This window comes from Python bivittatus, unplaced genomic scaffold, assembly GCF_059951505.1.
Source record: "Python bivittatus isolate LINGU-HERP-01145 unplaced genomic scaffold, Pbiv_v1 ctg000690_np1212, whole genome shotgun sequence".
Classification (NCBI taxonomy): Eukaryota; Metazoa; Chordata; class Lepidosauria; order Squamata; family Pythonidae; genus Python; species Python bivittatus.
In genome coordinates, this window is record NW_028277096.1 from 14,333,038 (window position 1) to 14,357,376 (window position 24,339).

The window sequence follows — 24,339 nt, forward strand, 5'->3', positions numbered from 1 at the left end:
GATGTTCTATCCTACAAGACTGAGGGAGAAGAGGGAGAAGAAAGGGCTATCCAAGGCAGTGAGTTTCCACTGAAGACAAAAATTACACAAAAGAGTAATCCAGCTGTAGTATCTAAGTTAACTTCAGATGAACAGAACCATATAAGAAGAAATCATGTGAATGGAATGATCATGGTGTAGGCAAGACTCCAGGGATCCAGATGTTGGAAGCAAGGTCAGCATTCCTGAGTGCAAGGCTATAAGGCAGGTGGTCATAAACTTTGTGTCCGATAATCAGCCTAATGAGTCATGAGTGCTTTTATTTTTCAGACAGTGCCCCCACTCATTTGGAGCCAATAAATTCTGAACTGTCCCATGTTTTCCCTCAGGGAGCCTAGTTTCCTGACCAACACCCCGTGATACTAATAGCCGCCCACAGTCCCCTATTGTGGGGGAAATGGGTGGGGGAAAAATCCAATCAATCAATAAATAAATTCATTGTGTCTCCTTACTATGTGTTGCCTGGCAGCCTTTGAAAGTGTGTGATAGGTGCCCCAAGCTTGTAGCCATTTGTGCCTTAACCCCCTTTAAGCAAAATAGACACAATCTGGGGAAATTTGGTGTCTGAGTCTTTGTGTGTTTAATGAATACAATGGCTCTGCAAACTTAAAGCAATATTTCACCCCCATGTCAGCCTGTCGAGCTTGTCCACATCAGGAAACAGACTTCCCAAGAAGACTAGAATTAGGTTTCATTGAGATAGCCTATAGTAACAGAAGCTTGTGAGTCTGTGTTTTTCCACCCCCTCTCTCATATCCAGGGAATCAAGGAAGAGCCAGTACTAATATTTCCCCTTCTCCCTCAGCTCAAAGTATGTTTCTGCACATTTTGTTTTTGTAATGGTTTCTGAATGATTTTTCCAAGGTCGTCTCTATGGTTCCCTACACCAGACAATTCTAAATTTGGTTTATTCCCATTTCCGAAGTGATTCTGGACACCATCAATGGTGTAGAAGTGGTGGATTGCCCACCCCTGCTTTAGAATGTCTGCACAGGGTAAATTCCTTGCCTCTGCTTATGGCTATTGCTGTTTCCTCAAAGTAAGCAGCGATGATGGAGTGGGCCTTACTTCATCTGCATTTGGATCTAAGAACCTGTCTTGTGATTGCAATCTAACAAGCTCACCTTGGCTCACAGTTCAGAAAAATAAATAAAATATCAGTCAGCTGGATTGCTTTCTTTGTTTCCTGCCACTAAAGTGCAAAAGGAGGATGCTTGAAGAATAACATATTTGTGAATTCCAGTGTGAATTGACCTGCTCTGTTCTTCATGGATTAATGTGCAGATGGAAACTTAGTCCTCCACTGGGTTTTTCACACTTGAATATTTTGATGCCACTCTTGGTTGAAATAGAGCAGTGAAATGCATTTTAAAAGTGCATATCTTAAAAGGAAAATGCTTTTGAAATGCTTTCTAGAGTTCCATCAGGTTTTTTTTCCCCCCTTAATGCAAAGCAATATGGAAATCAAATGGAATAAACTTCAGTGAATTCAGTCCAGGGATAAACTATAGGAATTTTGCTGTCATCACTTTATAAAGAACACACCAATGGCCACCAATTGAACTAGTTTTGAAAGGCCACCAGACAAATTCATAGAGGACAGGATCTCACTACTGCCTGGTGGCTGTTTATTGTCTTAGGAATTACAGGCAACGTACTTCAAATACTAGGTGTTTAAGAGAAATGGTCAAAGAGGGTAAACACCCTCTTGTTTTGCAATGGGCTTTGGCCACTATGATCTGATCCAGCAGAGCTAATATGGGAAAAATGACTTGTTCAGCTGATAGCCTGGTATGTTTACCTTGAGCTAAAACCCAGCACAGCCCATGTATGGGCCTTGAATCCTAAGAATATACATAAAGCCCTTCAAAGTCAGCTCATTGGTCCATCTGTTCCAGCATTTGGTGTCTACAGTGGCGAACTGATTCTACTTGGGAGCTCATAAGCCTGAACTGGGGTGGGGGAAGGGGTAAGTCATCCTTCCACTCTTGCTTCCCAGCAACCAGTATTGAAGGCCTGGTGCTTGTGATTTGCAAGGCAATAGACAGTTACAGGGACCAGGAACCACTCAAACTCCGATTCTCCGTGAATTTATCCCATCTCCTTTTAAAAGCTACCCCAATTGGCTGCCATTACCACAACTGGCCAGAGGCATCCACATGGGGGGTGGGGGGGGAGGTGGGAGGGCTCCAAAATGCACAGTTTCAGTCTGTGTTGTATGACCAAGTACTTCCCTTTGCTGGTTCTCTGTCTTCTTGCGTTTACTTTCCTTGGTTGAGCTTAAGTTCTAACCTTAGAACATTTCCCTCTAACCTCTTAAGGAGAAGTTCTTCTGTTTACCTCCCTGACACCACTCAATGGAATTATTTCACTTACTTATTCATTTATTAGATTTAACACCACCTGTGATCCCAAGAGTCTATGGGGTTTATGGTAATGAAACATGAAAAGTAAAAAAACAATCACAGTCAAACATTAAAATTCTATCATTCGAGAATCATAGACATATAGTACAATCCTCTATTTTAGGCATCCTACATCAGTGTAGGCCTTCCAGAACAGGTCTGCGTTTTGTAGTTTTTGGAAGGCTAAAACCCTGACAAATACAGGCACTGCCGCAGAAAAGCAGATTCTATAGTATGTACTTCATGGAAATGGGAGACTACCAGCAGTTTCTCTTGGGATGAATTAGCTAGGCAGGGCAATTCCAGTTGAAGAAAGTGGTTGTGAAGGTACTTGGTGCCAAGCCAACAGAATTTTGTATGCCTCTGTCATGCCTCCCCTTACCTCTTTGTTCTAAGTTAAAGAGCCACAGTTGTTGTGGTCTTTCCTCAAGGGAAGCTACTCCAGACCCCTCATCCTTTTCATTGCCTGCTGTTGCACCTTTTTCTTTATAATAGCGTTTCTCAACCTTGACAACTTTAAGATGTGTGGACTTCAACTCCCAGAATTCCCCAGCCAGCATGGGTGGCTGGGGAATTCTGGGAGTTAAAGTCCACACATCTTAAAGTTGTCAAGGTTGAGAAACATTGCTCTAATTCCTATGTACTTCCCCACCCCTGCCCTTTCTCTATCTTCCCCCTGAGAAGCCTTACTCCTTTTTTTCTCCCCAGGAACCCAGCCATGTGTCTCTTATATTCTCCATTCTGAAGCAATGTTGTCCCTGTGCAAAGTGTGTTCCCCTTTCAGCATGTAAATCAGTGTTTCTCAACCTTGGCAACTTTAAGGTGAGTGGACTTCAACTCCCATGGCTGGCTGGGGAAGTCTGAGAGTTGAAGTCCACACATCTTAGAGTTGCTAAGGTTGAGAAACACTGCTCTATAATATCTTTGTGAAGGTGCATGGACCAGAATGCTAGTGTGGTCTCATTACTGTTACGTATAAGAGCATAATTATAGTGAGAATTCTACTTTCTTTCCCTTCCTGGTGATTCCATACATGGAATTTACATTTTCTTCACCAGCTGCACACTGAGCTGTCTCTATGTGAAGACGTGGTCCTCTCTCTGTAGGCCTGTCCAGTCCAGGTCTGGTTCAGAGACAAGGATACATAAGATGGGAGGATGATGGTCTTGAAGTTCACTCTCCACCGTTGGATACATTAGCTTAGGAGACTTTGAAGTAAAATCCAACTATAGTGAAAAGTTTTATGTTTTTTTTTGGTAGTAACTAGTATTTCCAAATCTAAACACATACTTGTATATTAGCATATGCAAATTTCAGGCCTGGAATTTCTTTGTTCTATTAATACTAGTGTTATTTACACTTTGTCTACTATTGATACTTTTGATGATCAAATCCTTCCTAAGGATCTAGGATAGCTATAGATACCATCATAATATATAGGCTATCCCAATTCAACCTCCTTCTCCTCCTCCTTTTCAGGTGAGGTAGGTATTGTTACCACGGCTCATATTTCTGTGGTTTTTGTATAAGCCATTTAATTTTTTGGCTAGCCTTTTTCTTTTTCTTTTTCTCTCTCTCTCTCTCCAGGTGTAAAGAGCTTAAATATGCAAAGGATCTCCCACAGCTTTCTATTATTTTTATCTTTGTCAACGAGGCACTTTCAGTCATCCTGCGTTCGGTGCACAGTGCAGTAAATCACACTCCAGCTCACCTTTTGAAGGAGATCATCCTTGTAGATGACAACAGCGATGAAGGTATGAAGCTCAATTTTTAGGGGCAGGGGAAGATAAAGCAGGCAGGACACTTGGGTAAACAATCACTATTTTTTTATTTGAACAATATTTGTAGCCTGCTGGAGTCCTGACAGACTCTGGGTAGGGAAGAACAAAACACAAATTACAGACATTGAAAAAAAAAAAAGCAAAAACTTAAAGCAACATTGCAATCAAACTTCTTATGTTAGATGCGCACAATCAACTAATACCAAAAGCATGGTGGAATTACACTGATTTTACTTGCTCATGGAATGCACAAAGGGTTGGGACTATTTATATCTCTGGGGTAAGTGTGTTTCATGATGTGGGGGGTACCCCACAGAGAAAGTCTGTCATCTAGTCTATCCCCATGTACTTCTCAAGGAGAAAGGGTTCTCAATAGGTCTTCTCTAGATGAGTGAGTGCCCAACATTTCTTGCATTTCTTGCTTTTACCATTCTTGTTCAATTTGATGGGGAAATATGTACCACCAACAACAACAACCAAAGAACATTTTTGCAAAATTCTTGTCCTTACTTGAATTATAAGGTGTGATACCCTGTCTTTATAGTAATCTGAGTCTTTGCTTTGAACTCTTTAAACTGATTCTATTAAAAAACTCAATTCAGTGCAAACACTTCTTGATTTCTTGGCAACTGGCTTTACTCAATGCATTGAATCAATTAAACCATTTCAGATGAAGATTCCATTTGAAAGGACAATTTCATTAAATTGCCTTCAAATTAAACCTTTGAATCAAAGCTTCACATCAGCCTAGTTTTTTTTTTTTTTTTTTTTTGCTAGGAAGCAAAAGGAATCAGGCAAGGGTCTATGCTTCACGTGGTTTCTTTTAATTTTCTCGTTCTTGTTCTATTCATGCTAAACTAAAGGAGAGTTTTCAGTCATTTAATGCTCAGAAAAGCTTGAATGAAAGAGACTCAACTTTGATAAGGTAACAGTCAATGCTACTTCTTATTTGATAGGTAGCCACTACATTTCTTTTGCTCTGGTCTTTACAACTGTGCATGTTCTCCTTGTTTCTTAATGAAGGCAAATCATATTTTGGAAGTCACTGGAGTCTTCAGCCCAGTGGTGCTAGAGTCAGCTGGTGTGAGCTGACTGTTAAATTTTTGGGAATTTTGTGACCCAGTTGAAAACAGAGTTGAACCCAATGCCTAGCACATGATCAGCTGTTTGGCAGCTAGCACTGCAACACAGCAGCAGCAATAGAGGTGGCAAATCTAGCTGTTAAATATTTATCAGCACACCACTGCTTCAGCCTATCCTAAATGCCTGGTCTGTCAAACATTACTGGGATTGTTTATAACAAACCAATAAGAAAACAAGCAACAGCTTTATGAGAGCTGAAGGTTGAGATGTTGTCTGGTTAAGATCAGTGTTGTCCAAACTTGGCCACTTTCAGATGAGTGGACTTCAATTCCCAGAATTCCCCAGCCAGCCATGCTGGCTGGGGAATTCTGGGAGTTGAAGTCCACTCATCTTAAAGTGGCCAAGTTTGGACAACACTGGGTTAAGATGATTCCTGATGACTTCATGGACACACCTGTGTCATTTTATTGGCAGCCATGGAAGAGCTTTGCTGTTGCCTTCTGAGAGGTTTTTTTTTTTAAAAAAAAACAACAACTTTCCAGCCTAGTCTACAGCTCTGAGATTTGCTGATAGTCTTCCGTCCCAACAGAAGTCAGGTTTGATCTTGCTTAGCATTTTCAAGGTCAACCAAGTTTTAAGCCTCTGCCTCTTTGAAGTATCTCAAAAGAGACTTCATTAAAAAGGTGCACACTTAACTCTGTCAAAATTAATTTTTGTTAAGTGTAAAAAATACATCATATTCAGCTGCTTTGATTTGGAAGCGTTGTGGTTTCCTTGTCTGCCTGTGTATGATACCTTTTCTTTCTACTTCAGTATGTGCACGTGTGTGGTGTGTACATACCTGGATATGATGACAATAGATCTTGCCCCTTGATATTGACTTGATACGTACTCTGAAGAATAGACATACAGAGCAGAAGCCATAGCTATTCAGTCTTTTTACTTGACATTTTCTCAGTCTGACCCAAAAAGGTCTACTGGCCCTTGGTTCTACATTTTCTTGCCATCTAAGCCTGTTTTGCTGCTTATGTCCAAAGCATATGGCTCTTGCAAGCATATTTACTAGCCAAAGTGGGGATGGGAATGGGGACGAAAGGGAGAGAGGAAGGGTGGTGAGAATGGCATGTTTGATGAAATGATAACTGTGAGAGCCTGAGTCCACAGTACTTCTAAATAGAGAAAAGGCCAAAAAGATTTCTGGAGGGATAAGCTGTCCAAATGTCCATTTTTCTCATCTATTGGTTTAAACTAAGTGCCAGAATCACTGTTCCCAACCCAGGAGTGGACATCTTTGTGATAGGTCATACTTAATACTTAATAGTTTGGAGGGAGAAAAGAATTGACTATGTGACTATGCTAAGCAGACAAGGCCCTGTTTCAGGCAGTGTTGGGCTTCAGGGTTTATGATCATGGTCCAGACAACAGATTTCCTGACATTTTGCCAGCAACTGTGGCTGGCATCTTCAGAGGCAAGGTGATCTGCTACACCTTGCCTCTGAAGATGCCAGCCACAGTTGCCAGCAAAACAAGTTGTCTAGACCATGGCTTCACTAAACCCTGAATCCCAACACTGCACAACAGATACCATCTATGAAAGCCTGCACCAGTATAAGGTCCTGATCTTTTTTGGTAAACCTTTTTTAGGCCATCTACTGTGGTTCTCTTTTTCCTGGGGTGAGGAAAGGGTTAAAAACCTTGGCATTGATTTTAGACACTGGTGCTAGTAAGGGCTCCAGGATCCTCCCCTCCCCGCCACCCCAAAAGGGAGTTCAGGTTGCCTACACCCACTGGGAGATAGTGAAATCCTTTGGGATGAAACTCTATTTCATTGAATCTGAGAGATTTAAAAGAACCACCCATTAATTCCTCTAGAAGTGGCTTTGGGATTTTCACTCCCAGAGGAATCCACAGTAAAAGAAATATATTTATGGCTAAAGTTGGGCTTGTGGTCATATTTTCCCCCAGAAGCCCTGGGCGATTGAGCTGGCTTTTTAAGAAAATGAACAAGGGAGCAAAATGCTTGTTTCCAATTTAACCATTAAAAAGCCCAAGGTGCTCCTAGCAACACCTGTCTCAGAGCTGCTCAGGCAGCTCTAAATCTGATCTACTGCTGGCTTGTAGATCCTGGCTGATGAATCGAAGAGACAAGCTCTCAGCATTTCAAAGAAGTTTCCCTTTTTAATGCCTAGAATTCCAGCTAAACTCTGAAGGAGACTACTACATATTTATCATTTCATTCCTTTCTAAATGTGGGAAGGTTTAACAAAATAATTAAACTCATCTGATATACCCGACTAAGATTTCTTTTATTGGTGACGGTTCTTATAAAATGACTATAATAAGATTCTTTTCCTACCCCACTTCTCCACTTTACTGAAATTTAATTGAATTTTAATGAAATGGCACAAAGGATGTGCTTGTACATTTTCTGAAGAGCTGAAACCCAGATCAATTTTTTCCCTCCTGTTTGGACAGAGTGGGACTGGAAAGGGGCATTAAGTAGATTGTTTTTTATGTCTCATCAAGTAGCAGCATTTGGCCAACTCGACTGGGCTCAGAAGCTAAGCAGGGCTAGATCCAGTTGGACCTTGGATGGAAGGCCATTAGGAAATCCCCGGGGTGTAGACTAGACTAGGAATCCAAAAGGAATCTTGGATGATGGCGATGCCAAACCACTTCCATACTGTTGCCAAGAAAACTACATGGACTGGTCCACATACCTCCCAGGAGTTGAGCTTGATTCGAGGGAGTCTTTATTGTGTCTGTTCATCAAACCATGGTTGAGCAAACCATGATATAGTGCACTGTGGGAACTAAGTTGTTAAACTGAAAGAGTTTTCTTCCTTCTTCAGCAGGGGTGTTTTCCACCCAATCCTTTTAACTTGGAGAAACTTTTGACCTTGAGCCTAGAATTCTAAGAAAGTTGAAGGAGTAGAACATAAATCTGGGCTGAAATTAACTTTACCAGGCATGACAATGGAACCAGAGTCATTAAAAAAGTCTCTCTAATGGCCTTTCTCCAATAATCTCATTTCTAATTTTTATTTCATTTTTTAGAACAGTCTTTATAGCAGCTGGCTGTCTGCCATGATGTGAATCTAAATGTCAGTAATTCTATGGTGATTTCTCCCATATTTTACATCTGGACATTTAAGGATTTTCTTTTCTCTTTTGGGCAATGATTGCAAATGGCTGGGGAATCCTATAGCCCAGATATTTAATGTCAAACAAAAAGGTTATTTTCTTTGCCCCTTCTCCTTCTTCTCTGTCTCCATGAAAACGCTAGCTGCTTCAGGAAGACAAAAATGAGAAGCAGTATCTAACATGTACAAAATGCCAACAGAATGAAAAGAATAGGATTCCTTGAACAAAAACTTCCTTTGATTTATAGCCTCTCTCAAACTAACGTCTTTCCAAGTTATTGAATGAAACCATGCTTCTGTCCATGTGGCAATTGTAGCCACAATGAATCGCTTTGCTGTGATGCTGATAATTGGTGAGTTGGTTGTGGTCAACTTGTCTAATCCTTCACCTTGGAACACATTGACACTTTTCCCAGGTTCAAGAAAAAACATGTTTTGTACATTCCACAGTAGTGTGGAGTGCAGTGGAATGTCCTTATATTTTGTAGATATCATAATAGCTCATATATTAATTTCAACTTATCCAATATAAGTATAGGTTAAATCCTCTTGACTTAGGGTTAAATAGGGTTATCAATTTCTAGCTTCTTGGTCAAGCATTGTGTTATTTTCCATTCAAGTATTCTAAGTTTCTATCTGTATTCTACCTCATTGCCTTAAAATGTTTCTGAATTAATATCCAAATCCTGTAAGAAGATGACATTTCAATTCAGAAATTTCAATACAGCTATTACAGCAATACAGCAATACAATTCAATACAGCAAATTGTTGTTCCAAACTATGGTATGTCCAAGGTCAGCAGAGCGTGTCACTGGGCAACTAACCAGAACTAGAAATCATAAATTGAACTTTCTGCTCTAGATAGGATTTGATGTGATGTCTAAATCACCAGACAATCGTTTCTGGGCATTGCTGTCAGCATCCTGAGACCTTTGCATCATAGAAACAGGAGGAGAGCTGGGCAGATAGAACATGGAAGTATTGCATCAATGTGCAATTTTTTAAAAAATGGGTGATCATCTGGCTTGCAGCACTTTGTATGGAAACACCTAGGTTTGGTTTGGTTCTTTCTTACCACATAAACATAAATCAGTAGTCAACTTGCCCAGAGCAGAAACTGCCCTGCCATTAGATAGATCTGGCCCTACCATTGGACAATAGATTGGGTGGAGCAGTGATCTCAGACCACTCTCTCACTCACTGTTCTCCCAACCTCCATCCAGACAGTTGTTTCATTTGCAGCTGGCCACTTAGTTAACTGCTATATGGTTGCACTCCCATACATGTTTAATTGTGTATAAGCAAATAAGGGGTAGCATTTTCCTGTAACTCTAAAAAGGAAAATAACCCAATTAATTGATCCAGTCAACTATCCTGAGGGATTAGATTTAGCCCTAAATGAGGGCTACCAGATCTGGACTGCAAAAATCCAGATGACCACCAGCTGGCAGTAGGAGTTTCTCAGTCTAGTCTAAACAGACCTAATCTTGTACAAAGTTAAGCTAATTCCCCCTGGCCCTGCATATCATGGGAAATGTGCAGTTAACTAAACTTATCTTTCCTAAGATTCAATACCTCACCATAGAGACCCCTCTACAAAGTCTAGGGAGTTCTGCAAGTCTTAAGACTCTATTTAACTCCTTTCACCCAACTCCAAAATCCCCAAATAAAGAAACAAAAAAAGGTCTGAACATTTTGGTCCCATCCCCTCAAGGGGTGCCCCAGATTCTACCGAAGTGGTCATCCATCTGTGCTTGAGCAAATCCTGATCATAAGCTATTTGCCATTGTAACTCAGTTGATCAACTGAGACAATATCCAAGTGTCAGATGCATTTTTTGGTAGCTAGGAACCGCACTTCGTAATTTTTTAGGGCAGAGAGTCAGAGGGTAGGACAAAGATACAAAAAAAGGCAGGACCACGCCTTTTGAGAGTGGATTTTCTTGAGGATTTCTGCCTCTTTCAGGATATGCTAACAGATTCCTTTGTTTCTTTTCTCAAAATGATGGGAGGCTATCCTCTTTTTTTTTTTTTTTTAATCCGCAATCAGTCGTTACTGACTTTACGGTGACTGCTTGGATGAGTCCTTGCAGTTTTCAAGGCAAGGTGTTTTCAGAAGTGGTTTGCCAGTGCCTCCTTCCTAGAGCAGAGCCCAGCTGGCGAGTGCAGGAGGCGGGGTTTCCGTTGCTTCACGCCTTTTTCGGGCATGCGCAGGTTCCACGCTACTGGCAACTGCTCCCGACTCCTTTTGCAAGGCACTGCCAGCATTTTTCCTCCCACTGGAGTGAGAGTACCCATTTATCTACTCACATAAGTTTTCGATCTGTTGGGTTGACAGGAGCTGGGGAGGAAACAGGAGCTCACTCTGCTGCGCGAAAGCTGGGCTCGAACCGCTGAAGTGTCGACCATTTCTGGCCGGCAACTTTCAGCATCATTAAGCCGCTGCGCCACCGCGTCCTCCTACAGATTTTTAATAGTTGGGATCACAGCAGATTTAGAGAACTTCAAAAAAAGATGATAGAGAGGTTCTTTGGTTACCTCCTGTGAACTAGGCACCCAAGTCCTCTTGTATCTGGTCAGTTGTTTTGGCTTCTCCTTCTAGAAGAACTGAAAGGACCACTGGAAGAGTATGTCAACAAGCGATATCCGGGCCTGGTGAAGGTAGTCCGCAACCAGAAGAGAGAAGGCCTGATCCGAGCTCGCATTGAAGGCTGGAAAGTAGCAACAGGGCAGATCACGGGCTTCTTTGATGCACATGTGGAGTTCACCGCAGGCTGGTAGGTGATCATATAAGATATGCTGTCTTAATTCTTCAGCGTTAGCTCATTTCTACTCATCTTGCATTCAGCTTGTCTGTTTTTGGTTTCGCAGAAGTGCCTTATCTGTTTTACGATTCTCTTTATTAAACCGAAGGGGAAGAAAAGGAAACAAAATTGCAGACATCAATCTGACTACATTTCAAATGTGACAAGACAATCTCTGTATCTTGACAGAAGGTTATTGTTGTGGAGTGTGTTTCCATTTACTTGTATTTATGCCTTCCCTTCTCTATTAATAAGACTTTTCAATGCAAGGAATGAGAAATATTGCACAATGCTGTCCCTCTATACATGCAAACACATTCAGCTTTCTAGGTTGCCAAGCTCCAAGTGATATGAACAGTTTGTTGGTGAATAGCCCTAATTGAAGCCTTTATCATGAAATGAAAAAAAAAAAATTCAGATATGGATATAGTATAGCAGCTGAAAGCTTTTGACTATGAATCTAAAAATTCATGGTTTAAATCTCATCTCTTTCATGAAATGAAGAGGTACCAAGTGCTCTCTCAACCATAATCTCCATTTCTGAAATATGACCCTAATAATATTACTTTGTTACAAGGGTGACAGAAAGATAACAGTAGTGGTACTAATCATATCTGTCCACATATTAGGGTAGAGAATTTTTTTATTTTCTTTCTACCAGCCTTCCTATGATCCAGTAAGGAGGTGGGTCTAATAACAAGAAACTGGAGGCTAGCAGTTTACATAATGACCGTCTGAATCTTTATCAGCTTTGGAATCAACATTTATACCTAGTTAGGCTTTCACACAAGGTAGGCTGGGCTAAAATGGGGCTGGATCATTTTTGGTTCAGGGTGTTGTGAGAACCCAACATTATCCTCATGTGTTATGTAAACCATCAGTCAGTCAAGGTATATTTAGGCATAGCAAATAGTGCTTGCTCCAAAATACATCTTGCTTCAATCCTGCTGGCCTTCATCGAGGCCTTAAAGACCTGGTTCTTCCTCCAGATGCTGGACAACAATGTTCTATGGGTCTGTTGGAATTATAGGAGGTGTTTTGTCCCTGGCACATTATGTTTTATTTTATTGTCTTTTATTATGTTTATCATTTTTTTAAATTTGATGTTTCCAACTTTTGTTAACTGCCCAGAGTTGCTTGACAGGTATGTAGCCATATAAAATGAATGAATCAGTGAGTGAGTGAGTGAGTGAGTGAGTGAGTGAGTGAGTGAGTGAGTGAGTATGCTATGTGAACACAACATTTTTGCTGGTGGTGGTGTTGTTAATCTGAATTTACAATAAGTATGTTGGATGAACCCAGCTATTGTAGTCTTATAGTTCAAGATCTTTTTTCACAGCTCATGTCCTCTTTCTCTTTCTGTAAAAGAAAGTAATTTCTGGCGGATGATGGAAAATTTAAACCAGTCCCAAGATTAAAAGGGGGGAGTCTCTTTGAAAGATGAACTAGAGTCACCATGATTTCTTATATGGCATTAAAAAGAGAAAAGAAAGCAAGAAAATAATTAAAGTTTGGTTTCAGTGGGAGATATTAACTAGATTGGTACATTTGCTAGGAACTTCGTTGGGAACAAAAGAACTTTGCATCCAGCAGATTCAAAGCTGCGCCCAGTCCCATACAGCTCATAAAAGGTTCCCATCAAGAGAAATATTAATGGCAGTGGGCTTCCACCCCCAAGTCCATGTGGGAATATATATGGGAAACCTCTATGAAAAAAACATGTCCCATGCTCTCTGCTCCCTCCCTTGCTTGAAGGTCTACAACTTTGGATTATTCTGTAACTCATTAGGCCTCGCAGAGTTTGGGGCACAGTATACCAGCAGAATTCTGCTTATGGTCTGAGAGTAAATTTGCATTTATTCATTTCAAAGAATCAGAAAATAAAGCATCAAAGAACTCGAAGATTCTGAGACAAAGCAATCAGGTACTTGATATACAGAGCAACGCAGGACCATCATGTGATTTTTGTATGGGAAATATTGCACTTTTGAAGCTAGACATCACAGCTTCCGTATTTTGAGCACTGCAAATGCCACTTCCTAAAAAGTGGCCTAACCATAAATCAAACAGGAGGGTTTAAGGATGACAGAAAAATGACATTGACAAAGCAGTCCAGGATTCTGAATAGAAGGACTTCATCTCCCTCCTAAGCGTTCATCTAAAGCGCATCATAAGCTTCCCAGCTATTTTAGATTATTTCACTATGACAAGTCATAAAATGTGTAAAATCAGATTTAATGCAAGAGCAGAGAATCCAAACATTTTCAGAGGAGCTGTTAGAGGAAGAGTGTGAAGTTGACTGGAATATTGCATAAGAAGGAAGTAGCAACTGAAATGGAAGCAACAGTAATGGTGTTTGAAGCCACAGTCGCTCGGCCTGACCTAGAAAATGTTGCATATTGATCAGAACAAAGTCAGATTTCCTTTTTCTTTTGCAGCAGTTTTATAATGAAGCATGTGGAATGGGGTAAGAAATGCAGCCCCCACAGAATGGGTAGGGTGAAAATGTTGAGGCCCACTTATTTCTGGGAATGCTGTAGGTTTCAGTTTGGTTTGGTTCAGCTCGGCTCTACTTCATTCCACTGCCCTGGCTTATAGGCCACTCCAGTCAGCAACTCTGAGCAGTGTACAATTCCCCAATAGGTAACTGGGATTAAAAACAAACCATATAAATCAAATTAAAAACAACATCACACATTATAATCCTATCAACTGGAAAACATGACCAAAATGCTAAAACCAATCCATTATCTAGACCAGTGTGTCTCAACCTTAGCAGCTTTAAGATATGTGGACTTCAACTCCCAGAATTCTGGGAGTTGAAGTCCCCATATCTTAAAGTTGCTAAGGTTGAGACACACTGCTCTAGAGGGATAGTTATAACAACCAAATTTTCTTCAGTTTTCTAAAAAAAACAGGACAGAAAAGGCCAAACATTGGTGGGATGCTATTCTATAGAATAGTGGGGGGTGGGGAGGACAACTGAACAGCCATGCTTCTCGGGCCCCCCAAAATAGCAACCTGTTATTGAGGGGACACACAGAGAGCCCTCTGTACTACATCTTACCAGACATGCAGATGTTACTGGGAGAAGGTCATCCTGTAGATGCCCAACCCTGAATCCTTAAGCTGCTGGATTCTGGACCATTCAGTAGCTTCCAAATGCTGTTCAAGGGCTGCCCCATATATAGCACTTTTCAGTGGCCAACAGAGAGGTGAGTAAGGCCTGACTGACAGTGAATATTACCTACCATTCCAGGAAGGGTCACAGTTGGCACCCAAGATGGAGCAATCCAAAACTCCTGTTTACTTGCTCTTCAAGCAGGAGTAGTAAGTCCAAGAGTGTCCCCAAGTTGCAAACCAGCTCCACCCAGCAGAGTACAACCCTAGTTAGTGTAGATTAGGGGGTTAAGGAGAAATTGGATAGCTTAAGCCTTTAGGGAGCACCAAACAATAATACAATAGGTTTGCCTTCTTGTATATCGTTGTATAACTGGGCACAACCGCCATGACAACCATTTTGCAAGAATACCCACACTTGACTCAACATTCCAAAGGTCCCTACAGACCCCCAACATTTATTTTTCCCTGTTTTGGAAAGACTGTAGATAATGGAGAAACACGTTAGAAGAGCATACCATTAGGTGTGGTGTGAAGAATATGGATAGTGGTAGGAGGAGATTACATCCCCAAGAATGCGCACTCCCAGGAGAATAGAAATCCTTAAAGAAGCATCCTTCACCTGGATCCTGAATGACATTTGTGTCTCTTTTAGTTCTTGGTGGGCAAACTAACATCAGCATTAAACTGCATTGATTCATGAGTCCCTAGGACCATAAGTATATGAGGATCAACCTTGGGAGTTTCAGATCCATGATTCCTTGAAATCCTACTGTCTTTGTTCACAGTTTGGATGAGGTTCAGTTTCAGGATCACATCTGGTACAATTTGAGTGCTATGATGGGCAGCTGCTCTCTCCCAATCTCTTTCCCTGTCCTAATCATAGCTAGTATTCTGAGTAATAACAAGGGTTTTTAAAGACAGGCAAAGCTCAAGCAATGAGTGGATCCAGGAGTAGGAAATATTTCCCTCTTTCTCAGGACTGTGTAATCTTTTCTGCAAGTCTGCTCACCCACCCTTAATGGCTTGCTCATTCTTCCCTGTCCCCCAAATCAGCTTTAGATGCTTTACAAGAGCTTTTCTCTTCTTTATTTCTTTGGGTAACTAAGGGCAGAATGTGAGAACATTCTTCCTAGTCCATGAGAGGAGGCTGCTGCTGTTACAGGAGGCTATTTATTGACATATTGATTTGGTGTTTATACTTTTGTTATATATTGCACAGTATTGGATTATGAAAGCTGCTTAAATTGATGTGAATGAAGCAACTTATAACCCCTAGTAATGAATAAGTAAAGAGTCAGTTTTGGTATAGTGGTTAAAGGCACTACGGGTAGTCCTCACTTAACGACCATTTGTTTAGCAACCATCCAAAGTTATGACAGTGCTGAAAAAAGTTACTTACAATTGGTCCTTGCACTTATGACTGTTGCAGTGCCCAGCGGTCACATCACTGCAATCTGAGTGCTTGACAATGGTTGCAGCATCTTGGGGTCATGTGATCACCATTTGCGACCTTCCCAGCTGGCTTCCAGCAAGCAAAATCAATGGGGAACCATGTGATTTGCTTAATGGCAGCTACAAAAAGGTCGTAAAATTGAGTGTGGTCACATGATGGCTCGCTTAATGACTGCCCCACTTCACAACAAATTTTCCAGTCCCTATTGTGGTCATTAAGCAAGGACTGCCTGTAGTCTGTAGAATGCAGGAGGGTGTGAATGGCAGACCATCTCTCTCAACCCTAGGAAGTAGATAACCACTTGGCAACCACTTGCAAAAATGTTCCCAAGAAAACTGCATGGAATTGTCCAGACCCTCACCAGCAGTAAAGACTGACTTGAAGGCATAAATGAATGAGTAATCTAAAGACTATCTTGCCAGTGTTCCAACAAGGAGGTACAAATTCAAGTACCAACAGTCGCAAATGACTTGCATTGGCTTCCAGACAGTCCAGTGGGCATCTCTTCCTTTCTCCTGACACTGTAACAAATGCTTTTCATTTTTATTAAAGCCATTTGAAAGAAATTCTGTGGAGAGGTAGCAACATCTATACAGTGGTACCTCGGGTTACGAATGCCTTTGTTAACGAACTTTTCGGGCTACGACCAGCTCCGGCTGCAAAAATTTACCTCGGTTTGCGAACTCCGCCTCGGGTTATGAACCAGATCCACGGCCATTTTCCCTCCCATGACACGGTCCCCAGCCAATTTTCCGCCCCAACACGTGGTCCGCAGCCATTTTTCTGCCCCTAACACGTGGTCTGCGGCCATTTTTCCACCCCTGACACGTCTGGGGCCATTTTCCGCCCCTGACACATGGTCCACGGCCATTTTTCCACCCCTGACACATGGTCCACGGCCATTTTTCTGCCCCTGACACGTCTGGGGCCATTTTTACGCCCCTGACACGTGGTCCGTGGCCATTTTTACGCCCCTGACACGTCTGGGGCCATTTTCCGCCCCTGACACATGGTCCATGGCCATTTTTCCGCCCCTGACACGTCTGGGGCCATTTTCCGCCCCGACACATGGTCCACGGCCATTTTTCCGCCCCTGACACGTGGTCCGTGGCCATTTTTCCGCCCCTGACACGTGGTCGTAGGGAGGGGGACTCTCCCTCCAAGCAATAGCCGCCTCCCTGTCTTCCACACCAGAACGGATTAACGGTAATTACATTGAACCTTATGGGGAAATTTGCTTCGGGTTGCGACCAATTCGGGGTGCGACCAGAGTCACGGAACGAATTAAGTTCGTAAACCGAGGTACCACTGTATTTTGTCATGCAGAAAGCTCTCAATTCTTTGAAGCGAAACTAAAGTTAATTTTGCCAGTCATTTATCTGTTAGACTTCTATCCTACCATTCTTTCAGGAATTCAAGATGGTGTACCTAGCATTTCCTCCTCTTACTTTTCCTTGTGAAATAGCCTGGCCTGAAAGAGAGGGACTGGGCCAAAATCACTCATGAAGCTTCTGTGGCTGACTGGGGACTTGAATCTGGGTCTCTCCATTGCTAGTGTAATACCTTCACCACACTGGCTGTGGGGTTGAGAGGGAGGGACCAGAGAACATCCATGGCTAAGGGGGCACTAGAACCTGGGTCTTGTAACTCCTAATCCAAAAACATGACAATGATAGCAAACTGGTTCTAACCCTATGACCCCCTCCCTCTCCAATCTCACCTGAAGCATTATCTTCCCCAACCCTAAACGTAAGAGGAAAGCAATTAACAATTACTACTTTTAACAAAACCATTTTAAACTACTCTTCTAAAAAGCAACTGAATATGCCAGAGTTATCTACTGAAGAATATTAGTAGTGTTAAATTATAGTCTATGAAAAGACTAGAATTAATAGATTCTTCCATTTCCTTCTCCTCCTCTTGTGGTAAACTTGATTTTATTTTTCAGAAAAGATCATTTCTCTTCCTCTTTCCACTTGATATATATGTGACAGGAGAGCCTAATACACATTTCATCCTATGCCACAAGAAGAAGAAGCTATTGCTCCCAGGAGGAAAATCGTAGTATATCTGCAAAACAGATGGGGAGGGGCAAATTGAATTCAAGGAGTTATTGGTGCTTCCTTTTGAACAATAAACCCCAAAGATACATTTCAAAGGCTTCTTTTCAAGACTGGCATCTATAGGCCAAGCTTAAATGTTCTTATCCCTCTCAGGTTGCTCACTCTTCAGAGCTGGGTGTTATATATGCAGAAGGTAAGGCTGCTGTTTACTGAAAAAGTGTCTGAAAGAGCTTCTCCAAAGTACAGAGGAGGTATTAAGCATTTATCTCTGCTTTTTTACTATTGCCTATTGTTAAAAAAAAAAAAAAGCAGGTTGGTACCAGGAACCCATTTTGTAGCTGTTTTAATAGCATTAAAGATGGAGGTGCAGTGAGTTTAGGCACAGGCAGGCTTTTAGCCAAAGAAGGTAGCACTTAAAACTTGGGGGAGAGAGGTAGAGGAGCACAGTGGGTGGACATAAGACTGTGCAATGCTGTGATTTTTTTTTTTTTTTTTGAGGGAAATGTTGATTCCCCCCTCCAAGGGGAAGGGGGAAATTAAGCATTGTATTGCCATGTTTTGAAGCTGGCATGTAAGAGATTCAAAGAGAAACTCCAGGTCTCATATTACACTTGATTCTGATGGGAATATAAAAAGACCATGATTAGTGTTTGCATTTAAATGTCAGGAGAAGCATCCAAATTTGGAAAGCTGCATGACATTGGAACGGTGTTAGTTGCAATGCTAATTTCTCATTCAAGCAGTGTTTTACTCAACCTGCATCAGAAGTGGGAATACATATTGGCAAACATGCAGTTAATTTCTTTCCATGTCTACTGCAAGGTAAGCCATACAGAGTTTAATGGAAACTTACATTCAGGCATCTACCTAGGACTGCAGCTTAAAATCCCTCTTGATAGATTCAATTGATCTCCCTCTCTTCCACAATCTTTGTTGTCAACCTGTGTGAAATCTTTCCTGTGTTTGAATGGGGATAAGTAAATATGTACTTGAATAACCTTGAGATAACGGCATCACCCTCACGTGCTCTTTTCACGAGATGGTTAAGGTGAAGTTCCTTGATACTGTCTAAGCTGGTGCAATTGTTAGAGAATTTATTGACTTAACGTAAGCCAGGACTGAATAAATATCCAAATGTTGTTTCTTGAGTGGTTTAGTTTATTGCTCCTTAAGTCCACTTTGCCTCCATAAGGACCAGTGATTTCCATGCACAAAGTCTATGACTCAGCTCCCAGCATCTCCATTAAAGATTCTTGCTTTGTATGTTTGGGAAATATATTGAAATAACCAATAGTTTAATGTTATAGCACAGGGCTGGATCCTGATTCAACTCCTAGTCTCTTCTACTCAAGACATGGAAGAGATACTGTTCTTCAGAATAGACAGACAATGTGTTCTAATAGTTAAAGTGCTGGAATACGATGGGGAGACCCAGGTTCAAGTCTACCCTCAACCTGGGTGTCTTTGAGTGAGTCACTGTCTCTCAATCCAGCCTATGTTATGGGTTGTGGCTCTGAGCATAAATTGAATGAAAATCTATGAAAGCTGCCTTTGAACTCCAGGGAAAAGGTAGGAAATAAATGAATGAACAAACAAACTGACTACAAACAATGGCATGACAAAGTAGCAACAATGGTGCATTGGAATATCTACAAGAAATACCATTTGCCTGTAAGCAAGAACTGATGGGACCACAAAACAGACAAAGTAATAGAAAATGAAGAAGCTAAAGTGGTCTGGGACTTTAGAATTCAAACAGACCAGCACCTGCCACACAACACCCCAGACTTAACAACTGTTGATAAGAAAGACAAAAAAGTCTGGATCGTGGACACTGCAATACCTGGAGACAGCAGAAGAGAAAGAATTGGAGAAAATCACAAAATACAAAGACCTGCAAATAGAAGTAGAATGACTGTGGTAAAAGAAATCAAAGATAGTGCCAACAGTTTTAGGCACCTTGGATGCAATCCCAAAACATCTGGAGCACCACCTGAAGACCATCAGCATTGACAAAATCACCAGCAATTACAAAAGGCAGTTTTACTTGGAACAACTTACATCCTGCGATGATATCTTTAACACCCTCAAACAACAATATCTGCCTATCTCAGGTCCTTGGGAAGGACTCGATAGGTGGATAAAAATGCCAAATTCAGTGTACACATCTGGATGACAGTGCAAATTTATCTATTTTATTTATTTATTAAATTTCTCACCTGCCCATCTCCCCTCGAAGGGGGAACTCTGGGCGACTCACAACAAACATTAAAAACATAAATATATATAAATACATAAAACGTCAGTTAAAAGCATTACTAAAAAAGGGGAAGGAGAGTCCAAGAAGATGAAAAATCTGAGGCTGAAGACAGGAGGCCTCTATGGGGTTAGCCATCCCCATGCTTGAGGTATTCCCTATAATTGTTGTTGTTCAGTCGTTAAGTCGTGCCCGACTCTTCATGACCCCATGAACCATATCGCACCAGGCCTTCCTGTCCTTCACTGCCTCCCTGAGTTTGCTCAGTTTCATGCTCATTGCTTCAGTGATGCCATCTAACCATCTCATCCTCTGGTGTCCCCTTCTTTTGCCTTCAATCTTTCCCAGCATCAGGGTCTTCTCCAAAGAGATCTCTCTTCGCATTAGGTGGCCAAAGTATCTGAGCTTGAGCTTCATTATCGATCCTTCCAATGAGCAATCAGGGTTGATTTCCTTTAAGACTGACTGGTTTGACCTCCTAGCAGTCCAGGGGACTCTCAAGAGTCTTCTCCAGCACCACAGTTCAAAGGCATCAATTCTTCAGCGCTCAGCCTTCTTTATGGTCCAGCTCTCTCAGCCATACATTACTACTGGAAAAACCTATAATACCTATAATAATAATAATGTAGGACAGGGGTAGGTGGACTAGAATGTTGATTCCTTATAAAATGACTGCATATACCAAATAGTCATCCTTCATTCAAGCTATATGGTTCGAATCTAGCATTCCTCTGCCTGCCAATTTATCACTAGGAATTTAGGCAAAAGCAAGCACAACATATCCAGAGAGTATCAAGTGAAGAAAAGCCAATCTAACCAATTGTGTGTTTCTTGGAATATAATAGGCCAGCATCTTTCAAAAATAATGGCTTGATTTTCCCTTTCAGGGCAGAGCCGGTCCTCTCGAGAATCCAGGAGAACCGGAAAAGAGTCATCCTCCCGTCAATTGACAACATCAAGCAGGATACCTTTGAGGTCCAGCGCTATGAAAATTCAGCCCATGGGTACAGCTGGGAGCTGTGGTGCATGTACATTAGTCCACCAAAGGATTGGTGGGATGCAGGAGACCCTTCCTTACCTATCAGGTTGGTTCTGAAATGCAGGTTGTTAGGTGTTCAAGGTGTTTTCTTTTGCTTTCTTGGTTTTTCAGAGTGGAATGTAATGTCACAAAATCAACATCTTAACCCGATGCTAGTATTAGAACTTGGCCAGATATTGCAATTAATCATATTAAAAGTTTCTCCTTCTAAACCAAGCTCTGAGTGAGCAGAATTACGAAATGTTGACTGGAAAGAAAAACATCTGGAGGAGATACCAGCTTTTCTCTTTTTATTTTTTCTTATCTCTTTCATTAGATGACCTTTCTTAAAAGGGTAGACAACATGGTGTTGGTGGATATCTACCTTGGTTCCAACCAGTTTCCATGTCCTCGTTAACCACCAAAACCACCACCTCCTCTTCATTATTATTCAGCTTATTTTAATTTTAAACAAGCTAAATTTAGTTTAGTCTGAGGCAGAAATTTAATTTGAGACTTGACACTCCCTAGTTCTTTTGTAGATTTTGGGAGGGAGGAGGAGGCACATTCAGACTTGCAAGATCCTGTTACTGTAACCTTATAATAAAAGTAACATTAACATTTATAATTTTGGTTTTGTAGTCTGCTCTACCTCAAAAGGCTGTCCATGAAGCCACCAGAAGTTGAGCTTAATTTGAAGGAGACTTTAATTTCAAGCAACTTTCTACATCTCGCCCTAAAGATTGGTGTTGGGAACCTCATTTCCCCCATCCTCTAATTTCCACCCACAAAATCTTCCTTTCCACCTACCCTTGCAAATAAATAGCACAAACATAAGAATTATACACAAATGTAGAAAAAAGGTTCCTGTTCACTGCTTTTGGGGGAGGGAAAGGGGGCAAAAATGTCCAACATGACCTGAAGTGACCTCCAGTGAAAAGTCACTGGAACTACATCAGAAACCCAGTATGGAAGCAGGCTGTCAGAAAAGTGCAGGGAGAGAGATGAAATAAAATCTACGAAGCCATAGCTTGGAAAGAGACAAGATAATATTGCAGAGCAGAATTGGGTTTTCAGCCTAAATCGTCATGGTGGCAAATGGAAGAATAATTCCCCAGACAGGCCTGGAATGTTTGAAACACATTCCATCTGCTAGCTGTCCGTACAGTCTGCTTTCTTTGAGTGAAGGAACAGACAGTCTCTCTCTCTCTCCTGGGGCAAATTGCCTGGAATCAAATCAAACAGTAATGCTTCACTGAAAAGTGAACCTTAGGTGGGGGTTAGAAAACAGCTTGCTTGATCACTGGGATAAAAATAACAAGAGAGAAAATGGGATAATCAGGAGCTTCCTTGTTCTGATCAGGGAAGAAAAGCAAAGGACTTAGAGATGATCAGTATGAAACTTGATCATCAACTGAATTACAGAGTTGGAAGAAATCGCAAAGATCTCCTAGTTCTGATGATGGAGGTGTTGCACCGTTACAGCAACACAGTGATAGGTGGCCATCCATTCCACGCTTAATGATCTTGCACGGAGAGTCGACTAGCAGTCAAAGATGCCAGTTGCACACGTCTGTATCCTTAAACAATTCTGTTGCTGAGTTAAATCTCCTTTCTTGTAATCCAAAGCCACTATCTTCTGAAATGATGGGTAACAAATTATCTAGCCTTTTTAAGCCATTTGCTTGTTAAAGGGATCCTTGTGGAGAACTTCACAATTGTTTTTGGTTTTCATCATGCTGAGTAGTTGAGTTTCACTCTCAAATTTGGCCAGCTCATTACTTAGTTTATGGCCCCAACTTGAATGATTTAACAAGGGAGTTAAGAGAGATTTACGGAGGCCGGATTTATGGAGACATTGATGGCTACCGGGCATGCTGACTATATATTATCTCCAATATTGGAGACACTGTGTCTGCTAATACAAGATGTTGGAGAACATAAAGAGGGGAGTGCTTTTGTCCTGATGCCCTGCCTGGGGTCCTTCTAGAAGAACTTGGGAAACTGGATACTGGATTAGATAGGCCCTTATACTGATTCAGCAGGTGTTATGATGTATTTTGAAATTTTAATTTAAATTTTAAATGTTAGGGTGACTTTTTAAAAGCCAGGCAAGGTACAGTTGTGTGAAAAAGAAAGTACACCCTCTTTGAGTTCTATGGTTTTACATATCAGGACATAATAAAGATCATCTGGTCCTTAGCAGTTCTCAAAAGTAGGTAAATACAACCTCAGAGAAACAACAGCACATGACATATTACACCACATCATCATTTATTTTACAAAAAGAAAGCCAAAATGGAGAAGCCATGTGTGAAAAACTAAGTACACCTTATGATTCAATAGCTTGTAGAACCACCTTTGGCAGCAATAACTTGAAGTCATCGTTTTCTGTATGACTTTCTCAGTCTCTCACATCGTTGTGGAGGAATTTTGACCCACTGTTCTTTACAACATTGCTTCAGTTCTTTGAGGTTTGCGGGCATTTGTTTATGCACAGCTCTCTTGAGGTCCTGCCACAGCATTTCGATCGGGTTGAGGTCTGGACTTTGACTGGGCCATTGCAACACCTTGATTCTTTTCTTTTTCAGCCATTCTGTTGTAGATTTGCTGGTGTGCTTGGGATCATTGTCCTGTTGCATGACCCAATGTCAGCCAAACTTTAGCTGTTGGACAGATGGCCTCACATTTGACTCTAGAATACTTTGGTATACAGAGGAGTTCATGGTCGACTCAATGACTGCAAGGTGCCCAGGTCCTGTGGCTGCAAAACAAGCCCAAATCATCATCCCTCCATCACTGTGCTTGACGGTTGGTATGAGATGTTTGTGCTGATACGCTGTGTTTGGTTTTTGCCAAACCTCATGCTCTGCATTATGGCCAAACATCTCCACTTTGGTCTCATCTGTCCAAAGGACAGTGTTTCAGAAGTTTTGTGATTTGTTCAGATGCAACTTTGCAAACCTAAGCCATGCTGCCATGTTCTTTTTAGAGAGAAGAGGCTTTCTCCTGGCAACCCTTCCGAACAAACCATACCTGTTCAGTCTTTTTCTAATTGTACTGTCATGAACTTTAACATTTAATATGCTAACTGAGGCCTGTAGAGTCTGAGATGTAACACTTGGATTTTTTTGCAATTTCTCTGAGCTTTGCATGGTCTGACCTTGGGG

General features: G+C 41.4%; 1 protein-coding gene across 1 annotated transcript in view; it reads left to right on the top strand.

Moving 5' to 3' along the window:
• The window catches only part of GALNT17 (polypeptide N-acetylgalactosaminyltransferase 17), a 233,785-nt gene that overhangs the window by 120,210 nt on the left and 89,236 nt on the right, over positions 1-24,339 (top strand). The window contains exons 3-5 of the mRNA XM_088152409.1: positions 4,032-4,198; positions 11,054-11,228; positions 21,039-21,236. Coding sequence (XP_088008535.1) covers positions 4,032-4,198; positions 11,054-11,228; positions 21,039-21,236 — 540 coding nt within the window. The remainder of the gene's footprint in view (positions 1-4,031; positions 4,199-11,053; positions 11,229-21,038; positions 21,237-24,339) is intronic.